The following is a 26,952-nucleotide window of genomic DNA, read 5'->3' as shown; positions in this document are numbered from 1 at the left end:
CCCCCCCCGTCCCTCTAAAAAAAGCAAGACTACTTAGCCCTTAACTTTTAGAGGGAGTTCAGCACATGGCCAGCAGGTGGCAGCATCGAGCTGCAGTTCCCATGCCGCCTCCCTAGGCCGTCCTCCTTAGTTGTGACGTACATATTGTGCACTTTACTCTTCACGATCCTTGGGCCCAAGGTTGACCGGCTTTGGCAGCTCCTCAGGTGTGTAGGAGGACAGTGCTAGCTTGTGTTTATCCTTCAGCTTTTAGTCATTGTCTTTGTTCTGTCACCCTTTCAAAATAGCAAGCTCAAGCCAGTTGAGAAAAATTATCCACAGACGAGTGGTTTGGACAGAGCTTGGCAGCAGCGGCTCCTAACGAAAGGACCCGGAGCAGAGGGAGTCACGCGCAGTTTCCAGGTGTGGCAGGACTGGTTTGGGCCTCATTGTTGGGCTTATCACCCGGCTTTCTCATTAGCGATGTGAAAGTGTTTTGTTGAATTTCATTTTCCTCGTGGTCAGTACTCAGTAGGAACTTACGCTGGGGTTCTGGGTTTGCGGGCGGAAGTCCACAGAGATAAAGTGACAGTCTCATTACATCACATCAAGGGATGCATGTGAGCGGGACGTCATCACTTGTGATACTAGCTCTCATCACCTGTCAGTTGTCAGACTTCCCACTGTATCCCCTCCCCCAGTGCTCTTCATAAATGGTTTGTAATTCTCTGTAAAGATGTCACCCCATCTACCCCATGCCTATTTGTTGTATCGTGTATTTACTTTAGTATGGGCTTGTCAATATTTATTTTACACTTCGGGTTATAAGCTAATGCTGCATTATTTTGTTGCTCCTTGTTCCAGCTTTGGCCACTGAGAACTCTTAGATTGATTCCTTGTCTGGCTCATCTTCATTTTCCCTGCCCAAGTCATTTCTCCAAGGTACCTGGAGTTTGTGGATCGGTTGCTTTGTTTATAGGAAAGGTATTAGAGATCAAGATCAGGGTGCTGGCTCTGTGCATTACCACTCGGGTGCTATGTACACTGAGTCCCCCACACACTGGGGATTACTCCTGCATCGGTTCGCCTGTATGTTTCTTTTTTTGTCTTTTTTTTTTTTTTTTTGTCTTTTTGAGACAGGGTCTCGCTATGCATTTCAGGCTGGCCTTGAGCTCACTTTGTAGCCCAGGCTGGCCTCAAACTGTCAACAATCCTCCTGCCTCAGCCTCCCACAGGCTGGTATTACAGGCATGTAATGGCCAGCACACCTGGCCTTTTTCTTGTCTTTTTGAGACAAGATTTCACTATGTGGTTCAGGCTGGCCTTAAACTCACCTTGTAGCCCACAGCAATCCTCCTGCCTCAGCCTCCCGAATGCTGGGGTTACAGGCGTGTGCCACCATGCCTGACTACACTGCAGCTCAGGATCACCAGATTCATTCTCGGGTCTGCAGAATTATCCACCTGAATCTTTGCAGTGCCACCTGATTTTCAGTGTCACGGCTATTTGCCAAATAGTGGCACTATTGACAAGGTTGATAATCACTTTTAATAATCTATTATTATGGTAAATTGAGATGGGTTTTTTTTTTTTCCCTTGCAGGGGTGGTTTTTGAGACAGGGTCTCACTGTGTAGTGCAAACTGGCCTTGAACTCACATGTGTAGCCTAGGCTGGTTTCAGTCTCCCAGTGATCCTCCTGTCTCAGCCTCCTGAGTGCTGGAATTACAGACAAGCATCAACACACCCAGCTAATGAGCAGGCTTTATTAAATAATTTTGTTAGGTGTGGCACAAACCTGTGATCCCAGCTATTTGGGAGGCTGAGGCAGGTTTATGAGTTTGAGACCATCCTAGGTAGTTTATTGAGACTCTGTCAAAAAAGGGGCTGGTAGAGTACTGCAAAAAAAAGTTTTCCTTGAGTCTTACAGTTGATAGTCTATTGAATGCATTTCCAAGCACCTCCCACCAAGGAAACAACAAAAAATGATAGGATAGCCCATTTGCTTTGCCTCACATGCTCACAGGAGACCCAGAATAGCAATCTTAGTAATACTTTAAACACTGCTAAATTATGATCACTGAAAAGAACTGAAGAGTTTCAAATTGGCCCCACCAGTGTAGTGCATCTTCGCGTGTTTGTGGGTCATGCTACCATGAGGCACTGCGCTGTCCCTCTCCGCCACTGTTAGACTGGGTTTTCTGACAGCCTGTGTATTATTTAGGCCATCGACACTCTGGTCATTATGGTTCTCTAGGCTTGCTTTTTAGTTCCAGGGATAGCAGAGTTTTTCTGAAAAGGGTTAGATAGTAAATATTTAGGCTTTGTGGACCAAAAGGGATCCACACACATGCGTGTGTAACACCGTGTTTTTTACTTTTTTTTTAAATGTAAAAACGGGGGGGGGGGTAGCTGGGGATTTTAGCTCAGCAGCACAGTGCCTGCCCAGAAAGCGTCTGCCCAGCAAGTGCAAGGTCGTGAGTTCGATCCCCGGTACCAGGACACAAAACAAAACGTAAAAACTGTTTTTAGCTTGAGGAATGTACAGAAATATCTGCCTGCAGTTTGCCTACCCCTGCTGTAGTGGCTTCCTCAGGAACGGCTTGTGGAGACAGCATAGAAAATCCTTGGCCCGCATCTTTCCTCCTTTAGGTATTTTAAGTGTGTTGCTCATTTTCTTTAGGCATAAAATGTTGCAGTTGAAGCCTGATGATACATTTTCCTGAAGTTGGTTCTGCCTAGATGCTCTCAAGGTTTTTTTGGTTTTTGTTTTTTTGTTTTTTTTTCATTTTTTAAAAAAAATCTTCTTTCTCTTTAAAATTAAAAAAATTTTTTACAGTAAGTTTATTGGGGTCAGGGATATAGCTCAGTGGTACAAGCGCCTGCCTGGCAAGCACAAGGTCCTGAGTTCGATTCCCTGTACCCCCCTGCCAAAAAAAAAATGGTTTATTGGTACATTTTAGGTATACATAATGATCACATTCATCACAGGAGACTTGTGTGTGTACATGATATAACTTCTTTTTTTTCCCCATTTCCCTCCCCTCCCTTCAAACTATCTTCTGCTCCCTTTTTAAAAAATTTCTTTGCCGTCTACTTGTGGGTCATTCTTGGTTGATATGTTGTACTATGTTGTGTTCTTTCAATATGTAGTTTTCAGGTATTTAAAATTTTTTTTTGTTAAAATATGGTGCTAGCTTTTTATTTCCTTGCATTAGTTTTATCTACATGAACTCCTAGTACCCTTTTCATCTTTTCTGCTAACTTTCAGTATTTGTCACCTGTCACTTCGTCTTGGGTCCTTCATTTTGAGGCAGGGTCTCGTAATACAGCCAGGCTGACCGTGAACCGAGATCCCTCTGCTCCAGCCTCCGTGCTAGTGTTACAGGCACACACTGCCACACCCGGCTTCATGCTTGTTCTCCTTGTTTCTGTTAAATTTTTATTACCAGTTCTTTCAGGGCCTTATTTCTCAGTTTTCGAATTCTGACTTAGGCTATTCTTGTATCATTTTCTTAATAACTTTCAGCTGACTGTGTAAGAGGCACAGTTTGATTTGCTTTCTGAGCAGAGTCTTAGTGACATGCATTCATTGTCAGAAGTTTTGTTCTTTATCTGAAAATCCTGCATTGTTAGAAGGAAGTGTGATTCAGGATAGTTTTCCTGCAGGTCTCATTCTCTTTCTTGTGGTGCTAGAGATCAAGCCCAGGGGCTTGCTCCTGTGAGGTGGGCTCTGCTACACAGATGCTGGGCTCCTAGTGGACATTACCACCCTCTTCTACATTTGTTCTTGCATGGTGCACTTGCTTTTGAATACAGTAACGCTCTCCAAACACAATTTGACAACAAAAATGTTATCAGAGGAAAAGCACAGAGCCATCCTGTTGAAATTAAACTGTGCCCCATGCTGGTGATTTGCCGGGAGCTCAGCAGATGTCAGATACCAGATATTTGAGATTTGAAGTGTACCATCTAGCTGGCGCCCCTGAGTTTGCTTACTTAGAGAGGGGCATGTACCTGAATGTATGTTCGGAAACCAGTGTGTTTCTTCGGGGACAGCAGTGCTGTGAGTTGAGGAACAAGAGAGCGCGTGCACGCGCGCGCACACACACGTGTATATTGACCATGATGTTCAGGGACATTGAGTGGTGAATATTTGCGTTTGCTTTATGACCGCTGCTGTGAATTTGACTGACTGGTACAAGATGTGGTCAATAAGCCTGTCAGATTTTACAAAGAAAACTTTGTCTTTCAAGAGAAGGCAAGGATATGGATATAGTAGAGAAAAACCAGATTGCATGGCAGTAGGATTCATCGTGCACAGAATCTTGGAGATTGTGCCAAGTAAGACTTGTCACTAATGTCTTATTTTATTTAATTTTTGAGACAGCGTCTCACTGCAGTTAAGGCTGGCCTCGAACTCACAGGGATCCTACTGCCTCAGCCTTCAGAATGCTGGAATTACAGGCTTGTGTCACCATGCCCCACTTAAGCCATGTTTCTGTAAGACTGGGTTTATAAATTTCAAGGTATATTAGCTCTCTTTTGTTAAGAGACTGGTTTCAACAGTTTGGTTTTTTGTGGTTCTGGGGAGGGAACTCAGGGCCTTGCACTCTACCACTGAACTACATCTTCAGTCCTTAAGAAGAGTATTTAAATCACCTATTTTAGTAGGAAGCTAGAAGCTGGACGCTTGGGTGAGGGACCTATGGAACTGCTTTATACAGAAAGAAATACGGTGGCACTGTGCTAAGCGGGACTTCTGTGTGTGTAGGCAGTGAATGCTTCCTCTTAACAGTTCTTGCAGTTGAGCGGGGCCCCGAGCCCAAGGCCAGGCAAAGGAGCAGATGTGTAACTGTGCCATCCTCTCCCACAGTGCATTCCATGGGAACCGGTACGAGCAGACTCTACAGCGCTCTTGCCAAGACCCTGAACAGCAGCGCCGCCTCTCAGCACCCAGAGTACTTGGTGTCTCCTGACCCAGAACATCTGGAGCCCATTGATCCTAAAGAGCTTCTCGAGGAATGCAGGGCGGTCCTGCACACTCGGCCTCCGCGCTTCCAGAGGGACTTTGTGGATCTCAGGGCAGATCGCCCCAGCAGCCACCCATCCATTCGGGTCATGCAGTGGAACATCCTTGCCCAAGGTAGGCGTGACGCCTCCGCGCCTGTGCGGTGATCTTTGCTGTGACTTCTTCGTGCTTCTGCTCAAGCACCGTGCACCAGGAAGAGTTGGGGCAGGTGGCGGCGTGGAGGCTGCCGTGACGGGCTTATTGGGCGGCACAGTGGCACCGCCTCAGGCTTCGTCTCCAGCTTCAGTGTGTACAGCAGTAAGGTAGCACTTGCAGGGTAACAGAACTTCTGCAGGGAAGGGCAGCTGTGTATGGGTCTCATCTAGGTAGCTTGAGACCAAAGACACACACTTCACTTCTCTCATTTCAATAAAATAAAGTGATACTTTGGTTCGCAAACAGTTTGGATCACAAACAAAGGCACATGGCAAAATTTTGGTGTGTGTGCAAACTCTGCAGTAGGTGGCGAAGACGACCTCGCCATTTTACCTGCACAGACACAAACGTGGCCATCTTTTCTAGAACTGTGAAAAAATTAAGTTGATGAACCAAGGCTCCACTGTATTTTGTTGCAGTAGCAAGGTCTCCTTTCCTGTGCCTGCCCAATTAAAAACCAGACGAATCAGTCAACCTTCAGTAGCATTGCCTTCTGTGTAGCAGTTGAAATTTAAGGAACCTGGCATCTTTTTATGTATGTGTTTACTTCCTAGAAAAGAAGGGAGTATTTGACTTCTTGTATTTTTCCAAGTATTCCCAGGCTGGTGGTTTAGAACTGTCAGTTGTTACGTTCAACAATCCTCCTGCTTCAGCCTCTGAGTGCTGGGATTATAGGCATGTGCCACCCATACCCAGCCAAAGTATTCATTCTTAAGTAGTAAAGTCTGCCTGTTAAAATGTCTCATTCATTTGAATTGTGCCTCTTTATATTGTTTATGTGGCTTTTTATTACAGTCTGCTAAAACTAGTATGTAGAGTAGTTAGGTTTATTTCACCTGATGCAGTTTATTTTTGGTACCAGGAACTGAACTTATGACCTCAGGCTTGCCAGGCAAGTGCTTAAGCCACTGAGCTATATCACTGGCCCCTTCCTGATGCAGTTTAGATCCCTCGGGCTGCAAAGAACAGTTTCCATTACGTAACAAGGCTTATTTTCTGAACTGTAGCTACACAAGATAGTTTTAACACACAAGACCTCAGTTGCTTGCAAGAGGTTATTTAGTTTGGGTGGGCAAGCAGTGTAGAATGAAGAGCCACCTCAGCATGTGGAGCAGAGGGGACATCCTGAGGGCTGTTCGGAGTACAAGCCTAAGGTGACTTGGAGATGTAGTTCTGGAGTAGCTGACAGCCACCGGCTTTTTCTTTTCAGCGCTTGGAGAAGGCAAAGACAACTTCGTGCAATGCCCCATTGAAGCACTCAAGTGGGAAGAACGGAAATGCCTCATCCTAGAAGAAATCCTGGCCTACCAGCCCGACATCCTGTGCCTACAGGAGGTGGACCACTACTTCGACACCTTCCAGCCGCTGCTCAGTAGACTGGGCTACCAAGGCACGTTCTTCCCCAAACCCTGGTCACCGTGTCTAGATGTTGAACATAACAACGGGCCGGATGGCTGTGCCTTGTTTTTCCTCCAAAACCGATTCAAGCTGGTCAACAGTGCCAATATTCGGCTGACGGCCATGACGCTGAAGACCAACCAGGTGGCCATTGCCCAGACCCTAGAGTGCAAGGAATCCGGGCGACAGTTCTGCATCGCCGTCACCCACTTGAAAGCGCGCACTGGCTGGGAGCAGTTTCGATCCGCCCAGGGCTGTGACCTTCTCCAGAACCTGCAGAACATCACACAGGGAGCCAAGATTCCCTTGATCGTCTGTGGGGACTTCAACGCAGAGCCCACTGAAGAGGTCTACAAACACTTCGCCTCCTCCAGCCTCAATCTGAACAGCGCCTATAAGCTGCTGAGTGCCGATGGGCAGTCCGAGCCGCCCTACACCACCTGGAAGATCCGGACCTCAGGGGAGTGCAGGCACACCCTGGACTATATATGGTACTCCCAGCATGCGCTCAGCGTGAGGTCGGCGCTCGACTTGCTCACCGAGGAACAAATTGGACCCAATCGTCTCCCGTCCTTCAATTACCCTTCAGATCATTTGTCTCTGGTGTGTGACTTCGGCTTTAATGAGGAACCGGATGAGCTTTTATAACAGCTTGTCTGGGTGTTTTTAATCACAAGTCTTAACCAGGGAGATTTCAGGAAACAAATAGGATACATAGTTGCCGGGGGGAAAGTGTCTAGTTTTTGTCATTTCCCTTTTCACGTTTCCAGCATGCCCTTAGGAAAGAAAGGCTCCCTTAACTCACACACCTTTTAAAACCTGCCGTGAAAAGGTGTTTGCACTCCAGTTGGGGCTTGTGTTGATTCCTTTCCCTTCACATTTTCAGTCATTTATGGGCATTCAGTTAGATTTATTTTGAAGCTTTTTCCAGCTTGAGGCTGCTGTAAAAACTCAGGCTTACTGGATGAAGTCCTCCGTAATTAACATTGAGTATCTAGGGACAGTTTCTTTGGACAGCATTTCAAGTTATTTATTTGTAGGTTTTTAAGTATCAACAGGATGTGCATGGCAGTATTTATTTTTTTATACCTTTATGTAAAATTAAGTAAATTATAGCATTATGAACATTTTAGAATCATGCAAAAAACACAAGTTACAGAAAGTAACTTATTTCATCTAACAGCATGTGCATAAGGAATTGCCCAGCCGGCAGGGGTGTTGTTACTGGATGTAACGTCAGGTCTGTGATACGTTCTTCATGAATAATCCTTGCAGCGCCTTCGTGTTCCCCATGATTGTGTTTCTTGAAGGATTCCAATTAGTGTTCAATTAAATGAATGTTTGCATTATTTAATCTCTGGTTCGTATTTGTACTTCTGTTACATGATTAGCACACACGTGAGGGCCACTGGGTGTCACCGTCACGGTATTGGTGCCTGCTTTTTACAGTAGGTTATTTAGGAGTTTTTATGTGGCAGTGAATGAGAAAGTCAGTGAGACTGTCTCCAAGATGGGAAATTTGCCAGAAACCTGTAAATGGGCTGCCATTGCAACTGCCCCGAACAACCAGGTGACTGGTTCTCATCTGTCTACGGAGATGAAAAGTTACAAAGATTTCCTGGATTTCTTTTATGTAAAAGTGAGAGAGATGCTAGTAAGCGGTGAAGGAAGCCTCCTGCAAAGAAAATAATCAATAGTAAATAATTTAACATGAATTGTAAATATTTAAGATTAATAAATGGTCTTTTAAAAAGCTAGTCTTCTAATATCTTGCCTGTATAGCCCAAAAGTAACCTGGACAGAGACTGGGTCTGTGGATACTGTGATCGCACTGTCTGCTCACATGCACGCCGTGTCTCAGCGGACAGTGGACAGTGGGCCCCGGCCCTTTGCTGCACTCCTGGGCACTCAGCACCAGGTTCAGGGCCCCTAGACGGCGTGCCCGGACGTTCTGTGTTGGCACAGGTGAGTGTTATGCCCCAAGTCCAGGGCTGCCTGTGAGGGACGGCAGGCAGGAAGCACACCTGCAGCACTCGTCCTACTGGTTTAAATCTTGGTGACTAATGGTAATCACATCACTGAGAAACAACAGAGACTATAGAGCATTCACGTGGGGCTTGAATATCATTTACCTTCTCCAGAGTAGGCCAAGCCGGAGAAATGACGGCAGCCTTGAGTGCATCAAGGTGAGAATGAGAGCCACCTTCCGCTGGGATCACTAGCGTTGTCTGCACCTGCAGTGCACGAATGGCGTGGCTGGGCCGGGAAGCTGGGCAGGCGGGACACCCCCGGGCAAAGGCTGCTGGAAACTGGAGATTGTTTCTCGGAGACGGGGGGAAAAATCTAGTGAAACTCTAGGCAGGAGCCTAAACACTTACTGATGGTTTTGTTGTCGGACGCCTGCTGCATCACTTTTAATTCTGTGAGCATTCTGTGAGAAAGTCTTACCATTCCACTTTCCCGTAAGGCTTTCTCTGTAGACTGCCTGCGCACTGTACCCAGAAAGCATAACGGGAGTCAGGTTTGTTCCAGAGCACCAAGTATGGGTTACAGATTTTACGTACAGTGTGTTCTGTGCAGATTCCTTACACACCTTTCATTCTGCTTATACTTTCATGTCTTATAAGCTTGTCATGGAAATGACTCTTACAAGAGGGAAAATTTGAGGAGACTCGGTGTTTTGCTTCTTTCAACTACAATTCAGTAGCTTCCATTCTGCATGGTGGTGGTAAAGGGTGCTGGGTTTATTTTGGCTTTTTGGCACAGGATCTCGCTGTGTAGGTCCGGCTGGCCCTGAGCTCACTGTGTGGTCCATGCTGGGTTCAGTCCTGCCTCAGCCGCAGGAGTGCTAGGATTACAGGAGTGCTACGGTTACAAGCTTGCATCACCATCATCACTTTGCTTCCTTTATTTAAAGCATGAAAATATATACGTTGGAAGAAACTGACATGTTTCTTATCTTTGGCTTTAAGTTTTGCATGTGATGAAAAGCTGGGCACAGTTATACACACCTGTTCATCCCAGCACTTTGGAAGGCTGAGGTAGGAGGATTCCGAGTTCAAACGCAGCCTGGGCAAGTTAATGACTTAGGAAGGCCCTGTCTTAAAAAAAACCAAAAAACTACAGAAAAGACGATACAGCTTAGCACTTGCCCTCAGTCCACATTCCCACAGTGGGAAGAAGAGAGAAAAGGAAGTTGATAGGTAAAGTGACTTTGGACAGCAGTGAGAACCCAGACCCAGGACTGCTTAACTGAGGGGTGCTTGCTCTGCCACACTGTGCCTTGCTGAGTGCAGATGGGGAGAGGCGGTATGTTGTAGGGGAACAAGAGATTCGTTACATGAACAAGTCAAACCCTAACATGGCCAGGACCTGGGAGTTGGGGTGCAAGTTCGAAGGTGCAAAGGACAGAATGCCGAAGGGCACGGCCTCCCTGTGAAGATGGCTGCACGCGCTGACCAGGACGGTGGACCTTCTAGAGCTTTTGACGATACAGCAGGACGTGACACTCCTGCCACAGGTTTGCCACCACTGCCCGCCGGCCTTGCTCTCCTCAGAGTGGTGTATCACACCTGTCTCCCTGACAGTTTGAGACATCTGTAAAAAAATGCATGTGCACCACTGGATAATAAGGAAGGGGTGTGTACTTTACCACCTAGTAAACCACCGTTTGGAAGGGCAGAAGCAGTGGTGTTAATGAAAAATTTAAGCTCAGACTGGAAGGGCTGCCGGAATGGTAAGGTTTCTCTAGGCAGGCAGATGTGAGGTTGTGGGTTAGGGGTTGGAAGTCATCAATCCTATTTCGTTTCTAAAGGCAAAGTATCTGCCTTTGAGTGACTGGATACCCACAACTCCAGGGCCTGTTCCCCAGATTTCTTTGGACAACTCCTTTGTGAGAAGACATTCATGTAGAGGAAGCCATTCCCCTCGACAGGATGAATCCAAGCAAAGCTTTGCTGTTCCGAAACATCTGTTCAACTTGGACTACAGGAATTGCAACTGCCTTATTTTGGCTCGGGCTGCCAGGATATTTACAACCAAAGTAAGTTTGTACAATACTTTATAGCTTGTATTCTGTATTTTCACTGGCTACTTTTGGCCTAATTTTTTTTTTTTTTTTTTTTGTCTTTTTGAGACAGGGTCTTGCTATGCAGTTCGGGCTGACCATGAGCTCACTTTGTGGCCTGGGCTGCCACGATCCTCCTGCCTCAGCCTCCCGAGTGCTGGGATTACAGGCGTGCGCCACCATGCCCGGCATAATTTTATCTTTTTAAAAGTTGACTTATTCTAGTAACAAAATCTCCAAAATTCTTCTAGTGATAAAGAGAGGAATTAAATTATCCTCCCATTTGAAGTAGATCTAGACAGTTTGTAAACAAGAATACAGAAATATAACCAGGCATGGTGGTGCATACCTGTAATGCCAGCACTCAGGAAGCTGAGGCAGGAAGATAGCTACAGGTTTGAGGCCAGCCTGGGCTATAAGGTGAGTTCAGCACCAGCCTGAACTACATAACAAAACCGTCTCAAAACGACAAGTATAGAATCCCTATAATACTGACAAATAAATCCAGAAAACTGACCAAAGGTGGGGATATGGCTGCCAGTTGACTCTGGATTCCATAGATTTGTACATCTGAGAGTACCCAGTAAATACCTCAACATTTCAAAATTCATTTGGTGAGAAAGGACCATTACATGCTGGAATAGTTTGACTTGACACCTTGTTTTCTGCCCTGACCCTGGGCCTTTTTGTTGGGAAGGCTGGGAGACTGGAACAAAACTGGCCACTAGAGTAGTTTCATATCATAGGTGAGTGATGGCGAATGATTTAGAGACGAAGTGCCCAAACTGCAACCCCAAACCCACCTTTTCACTGCACTCAGGAGGCTGAGGCAGGAGGATCATTGTGAGTTTGAGACCAGCCTGAACTACATAGCGAGACCCTGTCTAAAAAAGACCAAAAAAGAAAAAAAAAAAAGTGTAAGGGGATAAAGAGACGGAAGAGAAGGGAAGGAGATGGAAAAGGAACTGGGATGTGTTATGTACATGTGCCAACTCCACACAAGGGATAGAATCACATATTGCAGCTGTTCTAATAAATAAAAACTGAAACATTAAAAAGGGCTGGGGACGTAGGTTAGTGATAAAGCGCCTGGGTCTGACCCCTAGTAATACCATAAAAACTAAATTTGAAAAAATACGGACACATATAATATGTGGGCTTTTATAGTTATTTTTATTTATTTAGAGACAGGGCCTTGCCATGTACTGTAGGCTGGCCTAGAACTCTTATGTAGCCCAGGCTGGCCCTGAACTTGAGGTGATGTTCCTGCCTCAGCCTCCCCAGTGCTGGGGTTAAAGGGGTATGCCATCACATCTGGCTATAAAGCTATTTTTAGCACAATATATTTTGAACTTTTTCCACTGAGCATTGTAGAAACCCGTCATTAAGAGACAAGTCCCTGGGCCGGAAATATAGCTCAGCAGCACAAGCACCTGCCTGGAAAGCCTGAGGTCCTGAGTTCAATTCCCGGTACAAAAAAAAAAGAGACAAGTCCCTGAACACTACAGTTTTTCTTGAAGCTACACGGCAGTGGTTCTCACGCTTCACATTATGCAGCTGCCTGGAGATAGTTGTAAATATTGCTGCCTGGCTTCTGCTCCCAAACATTTTTTTAATTGGTATGGAGCATGACCACAGCAACACAGCTGCTCAGTCTCCAAGGTGACTGCAGTGTGTAGACGTTACCATGTAGGTGGGCCGTCACCCCCAAACTCCATGTGCAGATTACATGCTTTACCTGTGGGCAACGATAGCATTTCTAAATGGCATTTTCTCAAAGGAAAAATGCCTCCAGAGGGCAGAGCAAACACTGTAAGACAAGCTCTGCAGAGACTGCAGCACTGAAATTTAGTTTTGTTTATTGTTTTTGTCTTTCTGTTTACTGTTTGTCTTTTTGAGACAGGGTTTCCTACGCAGTTCAGCCTGGCCTTGAATTCACTGTGTAGTCCACACTGGCATGCAACTCACACCAATCCTCCTGCCTCAGCCTCCTGAATGCTGGGATTACAGGAGTGTACCTCCACACCCAGCTAGTTTTGTTGTTTTTGATGTGGAGTATTTTGCATGAAAACACCGTTTCACTTGGACTAAGGTCTCTTGGAAGCTGTAATACATGTTAGTCCTGAAGCCAAGAGCATGACTACTGAGTTGCAAGGTGTACACAGAGGTCAGCTCAGGTGCTCAGCTAAGTCTCCCTGCTAAGGCCAATGTGCACAGGAGGCAGGGTGCTGATGCTCTGCAAAGGGCCAACCGGCTCCCTGTGCGAGAAGTTCCCAGGGCACTGGGCACGTGCAGGTTTCAGTCTCCAGGGACAGCGACTCTCACAGGCTGAAGCACAGCGGAGTCAACCAGAGAACGTGCAGTAGTGTGGTTAAAGCTTTTCATTACAGGAAGGGCGCCTTTATCAGAATTAAAGTAGGGTCACCCTCGCCGACCCCAAAATAGTGTGCCTTGTAGGAGCGTCACCATGTAGGGCAGGAGCCTGAAAGTAAAAAGACCACAAGGTACAAGACCAGAACGTTGTCTGTGGAAGAAGTTTATCTGATTACTAACCATTGAAGATCACTTGTTACGTAGGCCCAGGCACAGCCCAGCCGCCCCACCTGGGCCTGCCCAGTCCTCTTCCAGCATCTGCCCCTTGGCTGTCCTGATCTGGTCTGGGTAGCTGTGTTGGGTGCTTTGCTTTGCCCTTCCTAGTACATCCGCCCCTGCGGCCCATCGGGCCGGAAACCATCGTCCCGCCTGCCCTGCTCTCGGAATAGGCCTGGCTGCTGCTTCCTCTTGTGGTGTATCTTCTCGTACTTTACTCTCCCCAGTCTTCACGCTCAGAGCTGAGTCAGAATAGATCCTTCTCCATTCTGAACGGATTCCAAGTCCAGTTCATAAATTTTTATTTACTTTGGTTTTTGAGATTGGGTCTTGCTATGTCGCCCAGGCTGGCCTCAAAACTCCATGATCCTCCTTCCTCAGCCTCTCGACTTCTGGGAGTACAGTTTTTGGTTTTTTGAGAGTCTTGCTGTGTAGTGCAGGCTGGCCACACTGGTATCAAAACTCCTAGAAATCTTCCCGCCTCAGCCTCCCAAGTGCTGGAATTACAGGTATGCCCCACACTTGGTCAGGATTTATTTTTAAAATCACCTCCAAAATCAAGTAAAGGAAGAATTCTGAGTTGTCCAGAAAATGCCGTCAATGGAATAAGGAGTGAGTTCTATGGGGCAATGGACCACGGCAGTATGTCTGCAGCCCAAAGATAACTAAAAGACTCAGGGCATAGGCCGGAGCCAAATCCAAGACTTTACAGGTTAAGCTGCGGAGACTGTCCTATCAGCAGGATGCCACAGAACTTAAGCAACTGCAGTGCTGCGAGTGGCAGAGTGCATTTTACACGGCTCTTGCTTCAGAACACCAGGAGACAGCAGTGCAGACACCACGGCGGGCAGAAAGTGCTGCGGAAGGTGCCACCCACAGAGCTCAGGGTCTCCTGCTCTCCTCTGCCGTGAATAAGGATTGCTGGTAATGTCAGAGCTCAGATAAACACATTTTGGAGGGAAGAGAGTTTAAGTGAATGTTGAGGAGGAAACAGCCAGTTGGCAATTAGAGAAACCCATCTTTGAGTCAGATTCCAGGCTGGAACAACAGATTGGCACTGAACAGCCACAGGCAGCTCTGTGGTTAACATTAAGGTGATGCCCTAGGAGGAAACATTTAACACTGTGTGCTGCGTGCCAGCGCTGGCTCTAAATCCGTAGCATGTTCACTCCTAAACTGCTGCCCCTTCATCAGGGAGAGCGCCCACAGATCCCTCTTCCTTGGGAAGCAGATGGAGACTTGCTCCGGCAGGAAGTAAACCGTGGCGGGCGGCCGGCATGGAGAACCGGGGAGTTGGGAAGCAGACGCACAGGCAGCACCTGAAGAAAAGAAGCCACCCTAGCTGGAACCCCGGCTGCAGGCAGCAGGGAAGGAGTAGACAGGATGCCTGCTGGCCTGAGGACCAGGGCGGTGCGCATGCGCGATGCCCAGCACACAGGCCGCCTCTTCCCCATCCACTGCGGAAGGAGGTCATCCTCAGTAGCAAAGCGCCAAAGCAGATGTGCACCTTGCGCCATGGTCAAAACGCGCCAGCCACCCGGTGAGAAGTGGGCTGCAGGCTGGCACCGACTCTTGCAGTCACGTCAGGAGCAAGTAGCCTGATAAACCAGTTTGCAGGCTGGCGAGGCTGGAGATTATTGTCGCAGCAAGCTACGCTTCTGGTTTTTCTCTACATGTTGGACACAAAAACCAAATACAGGTCATCCTGATTTACAGTTTGGAGCAGCTGGGATTAAAAGCCATAGCTTAGGAGCAGCAGTGACATACCAAGAACATGCTGGTCAGTGTATCCTGTTTTTGTTTTAGAGACAAGGTCTCAAACTGGCCTTGAACTCACACAGTTCAAAGTTCAAGTTAACTTCAAACTTATTGTAATCCTCCTGCCTCAGCCTCCCTGCTGCCGGGATTACAGATGTGTGCCATCACACCCAGCTAATCAGTATATACAGTTAATACATATGTTCCTAAATGCAGGCTCTACAAAACCTTACCGTGAGACACTAAAGTATTTTAGGAGAGTGACAGAGCACAGGAGGAAAGTAGTCGCATTGTGTCCTTAGCTATCCTCCATGGCACAACTTGCTAGATTCTTAGCAGTTGCTAGGAAAATCTGTGTCTGATCAGAGTATGTAATACAATCATCTTTGCCCTAAGAGAGCACTAAGAAAGACAGGACTAAACAAAACAGAAGGGTTTTTTTTTGGATACCAAGAATCAAACTCAGGACCTTACACTTGCCAGGCAGGTGCTTGTGCCTTGTGCTGCTGGGCTATATCCCGGCCCTTTCCTGTCTTTTTGAGACAGGGTCTCGATATGCAGTTCAGGCTGGCCTTGAGATCATTTTGTAGCCCAGGCTGGTCTTGAACTCACAATGATCCTCCTGCCTCAGCCTCCTGAGTGCAGGGATTACAGGCGTGTGCCACCATGCCCAGCCTAAAACCGAAGTTATAGTTAAATATCAAAATATATAGTACTGATTTTTTTTTTTGGGGGGGGGTCTTTTTGAGACAGGGTCTCACTATGCAGTTCAGGCTGGCCTTGAACTCGCAATGATCTTCCTGCCCCAGCCTCCCAAGTGCTGGGATTACAGGTGTGTACCGCCATAGTACTAATTTTGAAAGCTGGAATAAGTAATGTTTTAAGAGGTAGAATTTGATATTAACTCCCAATTGGGATAAAAATCAAGTGAGTTTTTAAAACTTTTATTAAGAAGTACCATGTCACATTTTTATGGAAATGATAAAAGATTAGAAAGGGAGCTTCTGTTAAAACTCTGTCGTGTACAGATACAAATTCTCTATGATGAATGTGATCATTATGTGTATCTAAAATTTATCAACAAAATCTGATTGAAAAAAAACCTCTGTTCACCTAAGAAGTGTCTGATAAGTATCAGCTTATCTAAATTTCTTAAAAATACAACTTTTTTTTATAGCAGAAAAACTTAAGGGTAAGAGAACCAAGTTTTGTGTGAAATTAGGTAATTCATGTAATCCTGTATCTCAAAGTTTTAATATGTAAAATGGCTAGAGTACTGTTACTTTTACTGTCAAAAGGTCTTACTGAGATCTCATTTGAAAGTGTTTTTACATAAAGTTCTTTAAGTCTGGCCAACTAAAATATTAAACTCATTATGGTACTTAGACCCATAGGTCCTGTAAAAATTAGGAAGGAAATGGCAACAGGCAGAGATCTGCCAAACACTGCTAAAATGGAACAAAGTAGAGAAGCATTTCTTAGCATGGTAGCTGGAAGGAGAAAAAGGACTTATACTGCTTTCCAACTAGAACATCTTTATACTGACTTTGGAATATTGTTTTAAAAAAATCACCAGAGACAAAAACACAAGATAAATTTCATTTCTATATTTCAGAAAACCTACTTGAATACACTTTGAAACAAGAGTACAACAAAATAGAATATACTTCAAATGTTGAATATACAAACTATTATAGTTCAAATCTGAACACTGGTACTTTCCCTCTTAAAACATCAACTAAAAAAACAGAAAAATAGGAAAGGAACAAAAAAGGGGCAGGGGGGAGGAAAGGAGGGAGCGTGGGAGGGAGGGGTGCCAGGTATCACAGCTACCTGACGAAGTTCACGCTGCGCCTGCACTTGCAAGTGGCGGTAGAACTGAAGCTCGTGTCCGCGAAGACGTCCAGCTAAGTGAATGACACAGGCATGGTACAGCAACAGGCCAGAGCCAACTGTTAATTTGTCCACAATTAAGAAACTGACAGACTTAAAACTACCATATAAAATGTTACATGTAAATTCTATAACAATACTGTGCTAGGTACAAGATTTTTAAAATTTTTCTTTTAATAAAAAAACTTTACACAAACAAGCCATTAGCTTATTTCAAGAAAGAAAACCGAAAATTAGTCTAAGGCCTTTGTTTTAAATCAGCTTAAGCTATATGATATTTAAAAAAAAAAAAAAAAAAAAAATCGCACTAGATCTTTTTTGCTATCCTCTCTGAAGTTTTTGGATCCATTCTTCAATTCACATTCTAGAATACCTATGTTAGCAGAATCTTCACATAGCACCAGTTAAGTTGAGTACTGTGCGAGCACAGTAGTAATTGCTGGTATGCATATAAAATGCATCAAAAATCGCTATATGTAACAATGAGATCACCCATCCCAACCCTCCCCGCTGAAAACTATATAACCTCTTACAGATGTTAGTGTTCCAAGTCTTAGTGTAACCGGATAGTGTAGTGAGCGGCTTGGTCCCTTTCAATCCTTCTTCTCCTTGACGGGTTCAGTTGTTTGCTACTGTAAGAGGCAGTTTTCTGTCAGCATCTCAACGTGTAGTTCATTTCCCACTGAAACATGGGATAGGTAATTTATTTCCAGTAAGTCTGATTGTTTTCTTATATGCATTAAAAATGTTTTAAAGTCTTCCTTTGACTTTTTTGATGACTGACTTCCCTTGCAAGTATTTATGTCAATACTACCAACAGTCTGAAGTCCAAGGAGGAGCGGCTATTTACTTCTCACAGGCCACTAGTCCTTCTGTTTTCATAGTTACCGGCAGGGCAATAGCTGAAGGCGCACTGACAACCACTACGTGGGTCACTGTCTTATTTCCATCTGTCGGTTTTTCTTCTACCAGCTGCAAAGTTTTCACATCATGTTCCTGCTTTTTTGCCACCGCTTCCGATTTAACCTCTGGGCCTTTTATGACGGCACTGATCACTCGTGGAGGAGTCTGGCCCGAGGCCTGCTGGGCAGGCACGGATAGTCTCATGACAGGTGTGCCATGGGCTATGGAAACGGGGGTAAGTGCTCTCACAGCCAGCGGGGTGCCCACAATGTTAATGCTTCCTGACCCAGTCAGGTTTGACTTTGTCTGCAGTTGACACTGCGCTAGCTGTGTGGCTGGGATGGTGATGATTTTGGCAGGTTGCATAGTGATTTTGTCTCCGCTCTCGGCGGACGCTGGCATCACAGTAGGGATTGTCTGAATGACCACCTTTGGAGAGGCCGTTGTTGTTGGACTAGTGCTGGTTATTAATGGTGCTCCTGCGTTAACTGACTGAACTGCCACAGTTGAAATCTTCTGACCCAATGATGTCATTACAACAGGTACTTGCATTGCCACACGAACTGTCCTAGATGAAAAGAAAAAATTGATTATGTATTTAATGCTCAGAAAAAAGTCTCTTGAGCAAAAAGATGAATACAGATCGAAAATGTTTATAACTAGTGCTCCCAAATTTTACAAATATACTGTCAAGCTCAGTAGTGAAATACCACAAAATCAACATATTAAAAAACCTAAAAGCTCACGGTAAGGTCCATCTATAAAATGACGCGAGTCGATCCAAGCTAGTTGAGACATTTACTTTAACAACAACCAAAAAAAAGTGAACTGTCGAACACTTTGAAAAGTCCTGAAAACAACTGTGAGGTCTGAGAATCCCAGCTAACACAGCACAGAGGCATCTCGTTCTGCCGGCATTGCATGCAGCCCTACAGGCTTTGCCTCCCTTACCTGGGAGCTGCTGTTGCTGTTGCTGCTGCCGCTGCTGCTGCGGGCACTGTGGTAGGAGGCCTGGACGAAGCATCCTGACCAGGGGAAGTGATACTCACAGCTCTGGCCACACCTTTCTCTGTTCTGGAACAACTGATAGATGAGTTTTTTCCACCTCGAACAGAAGCCGCTGCTTTCAAGAGACTTTCTGCAGACAGTGACACTCTTTCTAAGGACTTCTCATCGGCAGCTGCTGCTAACTCTTCATTACAGCTCTCATTTTTGTCATCATCGATGACCACTATGTTTTTGGGCATATCCTTGAACTGGTACACAAGCCTCTGGCCTTCGACCTTTGCAAGAATTCCTCTTTGGTAGTAATATCTGAAAAGGAAGAAAATTAGTAAATAAATCCAATTATTACTCCCCTCTTCCTGAAAAGCCCACACACAGCAGATCCTAACAGAAGCTTCCACCTGTGAGAAGACAGAGCTCTTACTGCTCGAACTGCTCAAAAGCTAGAGCTGGAGCAGAAACAAGCTGGAACATGGTGCCCTATAACCTAGAGCCCTAGGAAGTAGCTGAAAGTTTAATCAGTTTTTTAAAGGAAATAATTTATCTTGAATACAAAGTATTTTATTGACAGTGGCAGAATTCTATTCTGAGTTACACAGGTTATACGTTTTGCTATTACATGGAAAAATTACCTAAGCCACATTTTACACAGATGAAGCTTTGAGATACGTGAATACTGTCACATAAATTCTGATCTGTTCACTTACAAACACTTGTATTCTGTCCAACAAGTTTTAGAATTTCTCAAAACTTATGAAAAAATTTTTATCAAGATAAATCTATAACAAATTTCTAAGAACTAAAAAGCAAGTTAACTTTGGAAATTACTTCACTTGAGTTTAGTTTCTTTTTAAGAACTCTACACAGAAACAGTACTTGCTAGGCATGGTGATGCATGCCTGTAATCCCAGCTGTTGGGAAACTAAGGTGAGAGGACTGCTGCAAGTTCAAGGCCCTCCTGAACTACACAGCACGACACAGTCTCAAAAAAAAAAAAAAGGAAAGAAAAGAGTCCTAGCAAGGCGTGGTAGCACATGCCCGCAATCCCAGCCACCCGGGGCAGAGACAGGAGGGTCAAAAGTTCACGCCAAGTCAGAGCAACTTATTTACAGCAAGACCCTGTGTGTCTCAAAATTAGGAAAGGGGAGGAGAAAGGGCAGAGGAATAGTCCTGCTGGGCATGGCAGAGCACACCTGTAATCCCAGCACTTGAGAAGCTGAGGCAGGAAGACTGCTGCAAATTCAAGGCCACCAAACTACATAGTGAGACCCAGTCTTAAAAAAAAAAAAAAAAAAAAAAAGGCAATACTCTTAGGTACAAAGGCGTATTTTCTACAAAAATAAATTTTCCAATGTTGAAATCGTAGGCATCTGGACCAAGTTCCTTCTCGCCAAATTTAAGAAGCACCTCTAGAAAATCGTCCAAGGTTACAAGTTCTATTAAGAGATTCTGAGCCTCTCTTGAAACAGCTAGTAAACAATATAAAAAGATAATGTAGATTTGTTTGACCACCAGTTCATATGTGTCCTTACCTTAAGGCACGTCCCATAGTTTCATAGTTCATGTCTGGCTTGTTCTTATGCTTTCCCCAAAGCTTAGAGACGGCCTTTGAATCCACGAGTTTAAATATGCCCTTCTCTCTCTGAGTCCATTTAATATACCGAGGACAAGTATTCTTATCTTGAAGTAGATCCAAAAGAAACTCCCACAAATAGGTTGTATTTCCTTTAAAAACAAAGCAAAATAATAGTAGAAATTAATTTTAAGTGCATTAATAATTAAAAGCAAATACATTATCCTTTTTAAAAAACATAATCCTAAGTATACTCTTGCTGTTTTTAAAAATGTTTCTAACAGTTCTCTACACTGTCATATACTCTGAGTTCAGTAAAAGACAGAGGTACAATGCTTGGCCCAAATTTATTAATTTACATTGAGTTCTGCATAAATTAAGCTTGTTCCTATGTTTATTATAAGCCCAAATTCCATATCAAAATTCATCAAAAGGTATTCAATCTTATTACACAGGCAGGCAGTACACAATGGAATGTGAGAGAATTTTGGACTTCAATCTTAGGATCTTCTAACAAGTCTACTATGAGATTATGCTCCATTGCCAGTCTGACCAGATGGAGACACTCCTGGAAGGATGACAGGTAACTGGATCGTGAGGCACTATGTTCACCAGTGTATTCCACCATGGAGTCCACCGCTGAGCTTCTGAGAGCCACATGCAGGTGGCTCACAGCGGCTCGCTCGCAGAGGGTGCTCTGCTGGCTGCCACTGCTCTGCGCTGTCTCCCGGCTCCTGTGAACTGAGCAGGCAGCTCTGCCCCTCTGCCCTTCCACCGGGGTGTTTCTGCCCTTTGGCCAGCTGGCCATGGATTGAAACTGTGAGCCAAACAGACCTCCTCTACATGCCAGTGTCAGGCATCGTGTCAGGCGTCATGTCCGGCAACAGGACCTACGCAGTACTTTAATTCACCTGATATGCATGAACTCTGAGGTACACGGCCTGTGAAGTGCCATCCCTTTATTATATTCTTAAACCAGACCCAGGCTACAGGCTACATCAGAAGCTTCCAAACTAAACTACTGCATCCATTTCCTCCCACTGGGTCTGGATATAGCTCAGTGGCATGAGTTCGATCCCCAGTACCGCAAAAAAAAGAAAAAAAAAAAAAATTTCCTCCCACTGATGTTCTTTCCTCTGGCATTTTATGTTCATTTTGGATTTCCCTTAAAATTTGAAACATTCATTAATAACCCATAGTTGAGCCCAAACATTTAAGCATCCTCATATTATTTCCCTCATTTCAGACTCTGTGTGTGTGTGTTAGTGTTAGTTACTAGAGACTGAACCCAAGGTCTTGCCGCTGAGCTATACTCCCACGCCCACCTCTTTTTCTGAGACAGGGTCTCACAGCCACCCAGGCTAGCCTCAAACTTGCAATCCTCCTACCTTAGTGTCCCAGATGCTGGGATTACTGACGTGCCATGCCACCATGCCCAACCAGATTAAATAAAAGTTACTGACTCTAAAAACAGATGTTTAAAAATTTCTACATCTCCTTCTACTGATTAAATCTACTAAAGATTATAGAGCAAAATAATTTCATTATATATGAACAACTCAGTTAAACATATTTGTGCTTCAATCCTAAAATACAAGCTCCTTAAATGAAAACACTACAAAGTAACAGGCCAGCCCCTTAAACTAGATGAGTACAGCATTTACCAACATTAACTACAACATTGGCCCTGGATCATACTACTGCAATGTTCATTAATAACCCATGGTTGAGCCCAGTATGCATCTCTGGACCTAACAAGACTGACTGACCTTCAGCTTCATAATACAGTGTCACATTTGTTTTTTTTTTCCTTGGTTGGTCTTTTTTTTTTTGTCTTTTTGAGACAGGGTCTCCCTATGCAGCTTAGGCTGACCTTGAACTCACTTTTAGCCCAGGCTGGCCATGAACTCACAACAAGCCTCCTGCCTCAGCCACCACGCCCAGCTCAGTGTCACATTTGTTGATCTCTGAAGCTCAACTGTATCAGCATCACGACCTAAAAACTACAGAAGCCTGTATATCCTTCAACTACATAGTATGGAGCTAGCAGCATTTTTATTTTATGGAAAACCAGGGGATTATCAATATGAGTAGACATAGTAAAAACAGAAATTTTATTCTGGAAGAAATTTTTGTAAAATGCAGAAGATGGTTTGTATAGCAGGAATTTGAAGTGTTTGTTGAAAAAAATTAAGACTCATCAACATTCCACAGGTTATATCTTTAAGTACTCTACCCAAGTTTGTTTGTTTTTGAGACAGGGTCTCACTATGTAGCTCAGGCTGTCCTAGAACTTACTACATTGCCCAGGCTGGCCTAGGGGAATGTAATAACAATCCTCCCTCCTTCCTCAGCCTCCCAAGTGCTGGGATTACAGGTGTTTAACACCTGTTTGCCCAGCTCCCATCTCCAAATTCTTAAATTAACATTTCTACTTCTGGCTGTAAGGAATACAGGATTCTGAAAGGGAAGCTTTTGTCAGGTAAGGATTTGCCTGTGAAGGACATTATTGTCATTATTTTGCAAATGAAGAAACAGAGGGATTAAGAATCCATGTTTGATTATAACAATTTACATCTTCACACTGTAACATCTGCCTCAAGTTTAAGATATAAATTTTAATGAAAGGTAATGGGGAGGGGTGCAGTGATAGACCATGATTTAGCATTCAGGAGCCTGAGCACCACTACCCTCCAAAGTATTTGATTGGTAAAAATAGGTCATCAGTTTTTTTTTGGCACAAAGCATCAGGTCTTTGGGTATAAGTGATACCACTGGTAAGAATTATTTTGAGAACGGTAATAATTGTACGTTTACAATTCAACTATTATTTACTACTACTACATTAACATTTTTAAAGTTTTCAATATATATTAAAAGACAACACTTAAGAGGTTAGAAATATGAAATGACCAAAGACAGACAAAGAAAAAAAATACCCCAAATCTGTCCCACATTGAATCTTTTTCTAAGTATTACAAAATGCAAGTGGATGGTAGGGGAGAGGTTGTCCAACTAAACACCAAGTTTTATTGTAGACTTACTAGACTTAGCTTTTTTTTGGTCTGTTTTCAGCTTGCCTTGAATTCTTGTGTTGCTCCTAACCATTAAGAAACTATGTAGTAGACACAAGTCTTAGTGGTAAGCCTCTTTGATTCAAGTGGCTGCCCGTGGGGGAGGACTGCTACTACACATACATGCATCCCCTAAAGAAGATGTGCATCTGTGTGCCCAAACAGAAATGCCTATTCTTTTCTACTCCCCAGAATGTAGCTATAGCTGTCGAACTGCTATCGGGTAGGACTGGGCAGTTATTTTGATAAAGCTCTTTATGGAATGCTGATCAATCCCCAATTAAGAAATACTACCAGACAGTGTTTCCATATGCTCATGTACTAGAAATAATTTTCCTATAAATGTGAAAATGTCACCTGACTGGGGAAAAAAATCTCATTTCAACAAAACAAAACCCTCCCCAAATTACCTTTTCCTTCTCTGGGTTTCTTCTTGATACCTAATTCGGGAGACCCATTGGAAATTGGTGATTGCTGGGTCTTTGGTTTACGGCCGACTGAAAAAATAAAATATTGAAACCATGTATTGAAAACAGGAAAAATAATAAGACACTTGATTAGTAGAATTTCTGATAATACATTATTCATTAAATTAGACATTATGTGGATTAAAATGAAAAATTAATTCTAAAAATACTTCTGCAGTTCTTGAAAAAGCAGTTTAGTAGTAATTTTTTTGTTTTGTTTTTTGGGGGTTTTTTTGTCTTTCTGAGACAGGGCCTTTGCTATGCAAGTCAGGCTGGCCTCAAATTCCCAAGGATTGTCCTACCTCAAATTCCTGACTGCTGGGATTACAGGGGTGAGCTAGCACACCCATGTTAGTAATTTTAATGTATATAGCAAATCAGGTACTATTAATCCTCACTTGGTAATCTTCTATAGTGATGTAGCAGGAGAAACAAATTCTTTTTTTAACAAAATAAATTCTGTTTGTTTCTGTTATACAAGACTGTTAGAAACAGCTTTACCTAGTTATTGCAGATTTGTTAATCTGTGAAGCACTCTGAGGTCCAATGAAGTGAAAAGTATTAAAACACGCGACTGCTATAAGCCAGTTTGCCAGAATTTAAGCAAAAATGTTTAAATATCTACACCTCTACCTGCAAATACATTGTCAAAAGAACTATTTCCAAGTAGTCATTTTCTATGAGTGGTATCTGTGCCGCCTTTTTCGTATCTCCTTGTCTCTGCCATCGACTTTTCTTGGCAAATTAGCACCCATGAAGAATGTTTGGAAAGGCAGAGGTTCTACCTGCTCTGCTCAGGAAGGCATAAGGCTGAGATGGGTCAGATCCTCAGCACGGAGGATGAAAGGGGCCTGCGAGGGGAACCCTGAAGAAAGAGCTGAGGAGCACTGCGCTACGATACCCGCTTCCCCATCAAACCTATTACTGCTCACGGCAACTGTCACATCTGGGATTTCTGATGTCAATTCTCATCATCAGTAGCAAGGATTATTTGAATTAACTATATAAACACTTACATTCCAATGTCTTAATTTATAGGACAAAATACATAGATATACTCTAGGCTAGAATTTCATTTCAGGTAATTCTAATTAGTGAGTCTGCTTTAGCCAAAGTTACAACATCCAGTTCACTGCTCTTGTTGGAATGGAGCTCAATTTCTGAATTTAAATACTTTTTTAAAAAACCATCAGTAATAAAACTATCTTCTTGGAAATATATCCCTTGCTTTTGGGTTCGAAGAACCAATATAGTGAAAATAACCATACTTCCAAAACTGTTACATAGATTTAATGTAATTACAGTCAAATTCCATAGTATATCTCACAGAATGAGAAAAAACAATCCTAAAATTCATTTGCAACCAGAAGAGACCTAGAATAGCAAAGGTGATCCTTCCTGGGCAACAAAGGCAAAGCAAGGGGCATCACAATCCCTGATTTGAAATTATACTATAAAGCTACTGTGATAAAAACAATGTGGTACTGTCAAAAAAAAAAAAAACAGGCCTGAAGATCAACAGAACAGATTAAAAGATGCAGTAACAACTCCAGACATACTCAGCCACCTCTGATAAAGGTGCCAAACACATTCACTGGAAGAAAGACAGCTTCTTTAATTAATGGTGCTGGCAAAACTGGCTCTGCACATGCCGAAGATTAAAACTGCAGCCATATCTTTCACTATACACTAAACTAAATTCGAAATGGATCAAAGACCTACATAATTAAGACAGAAACATTGAACCTGCTGGAAGATAGAATAGGTATTTAAGACATTGGTATAAGCAAAGACTTTATGAAGAAAACCCCAATCACACAGAAACTATGACAAAGAACCAAAAACTGGGATCTCATCTTATTGAAAAGCTTTTGCACAGCAAGAGAAATCACCAACAGAGTGAAGAGACAAGGAGTGAGGAAAAAATGTCTGCCAGCTGTTCCTCAGACAAAGGATTACTATCAAGAACATAGAAAGAGCCGGACGTGGTGGCGCACACCTGTAATCCCAGCACTAGGGAGGCTCAGGGAAAAGGATCATTGTGAGTTTGAGACCAGCCTGGGCTACAAAGAGAGCTCAAGGCCAGGCTGAACTACAAAGGGAGACCCTGTCTCAAAAACAAAACAAAACAAAACAAACAAAATAAAGAACATCTAAAGGACTAAAATGGGCTCTGAGATGAACACACATTTCTCAGATGAAGAAATATAAACAGCAAGTAAACTCATGAAAAAATATTCAACATCACTGTTCATTTGAGAGATGTAAATTAAAACGAGATTTCATCTTACCCCAGAAAAAAATGGTTATTATCAAGAAACCAACCAATAATGAACACATGAGGAGCTGCAGGGAAAAAAGGAACCCTTTTCCACTGTTGGTGGGAGTGTAGACTGATGCAAATCAGTGGAAATCAGTGTGGAGATTCCGCAGAAAACTAGAACTGGAGGTCCCATTTGACCCAGCTATTCCCCTTCTGGGTTTCTTCCCAGAAGAATGAAAAACATCGTACCACAGTGATATATGTGCACCCATGTTTATAGAAGCACAATTTGTAATAGCTAGATCTTGGAAACAACCCAAATGCCCCTCAACTGAGGAATGGATAAAAAAGATATGGTCTTTTTATACAATGAAGTACTACTACTTCAGACTTTTATAGGTAAATGGATGCAACTCAAGACCATACTCATAAGTGAAATAAACCAGGTGTTATGTATAAACATCATACTGTCTCCCTAGTATGAGAAGCTGAAAGAGTAAGGAAGATCCAAAATGTATAATAGATATCGTAAAATGGGAAGAGACTTCAAAAGGAGCAGGGCGTGGTGGCGCAAGCCTGTAATCCCAGCACTAGGGAGGCTGAGGCAGGAGGATCGTTTGTGAGTTCGAGACTGTCCTGGGCTACAAAGTGAGCTCAAGGCCAGCCTGAACTGCATATCAAGACCCTGTCTCAAAAAGACAAAAAAAAAAAAAACCAGAAACTTCAAAAGGAAAGAGAAACTGGGATGTGGGAATGGAG

General features: G+C 43.7%; 2 protein-coding genes across 14 annotated transcripts in view; one reads left to right on the top strand and one right to left on the bottom strand.

The window, feature by feature from the left end:
- The window catches only part of Noct (nocturnin), a gene marked incomplete in the record, with an annotated part of 20,987 nt that extends 12,628 nt beyond the window's left edge, over positions 1-8,359 (top strand). The window contains 2 exon segments of the mRNA XM_013515249.1: positions 4,854-5,123; positions 6,415-8,359. Coding sequence (XP_013370703.1) covers positions 4,854-5,123; positions 6,415-7,250 — 1,106 coding nt within the window.
- Positions 8,360-16,602: 8,243 nt separating this feature from the next.
- Positions 16,603-26,952, bottom strand: part of Elf2 (E74-like factor 2 (ets domain transcription factor)) — a 91,822-nt gene continuing 81,472 nt past the window's right edge. For all 13 annotated transcript variants that reach the window (XM_013515283.1, XM_013515284.1, XM_013515281.1 and 10 more), the window contains 4 exons: positions 23,874-23,960; positions 20,349-20,541; positions 18,763-19,125; positions 16,603-18,379 (listed from right to left, as the gene is read on the bottom strand). In XM_013515283.1, the coding sequence (XP_013370737.1) occupies positions 17,755-18,379; positions 18,763-19,125; positions 20,349-20,541; positions 23,874-23,960 (1,268 nt within the window). In that variant the 3' untranslated portion in view covers positions 16,603-17,754. The remainder of the gene's footprint in view (positions 18,380-18,762; positions 19,126-20,348; positions 20,542-23,873; positions 23,961-26,952) is intronic.

The sequence above is a fragment of the Chinchilla lanigera genome, unplaced genomic scaffold (assembly GCF_000276665.1).
Source record: "Chinchilla lanigera isolate Chin_1 unplaced genomic scaffold, ChiLan1.0 scaffold00027, whole genome shotgun sequence".
Classification (NCBI taxonomy): Eukaryota; Metazoa; Chordata; class Mammalia; order Rodentia; family Chinchillidae; genus Chinchilla; species Chinchilla lanigera.
The sequence above is the reverse complement of the archived record's forward strand: the minus strand, read 5'-3'. Positions and strand labels throughout refer to the sequence as shown.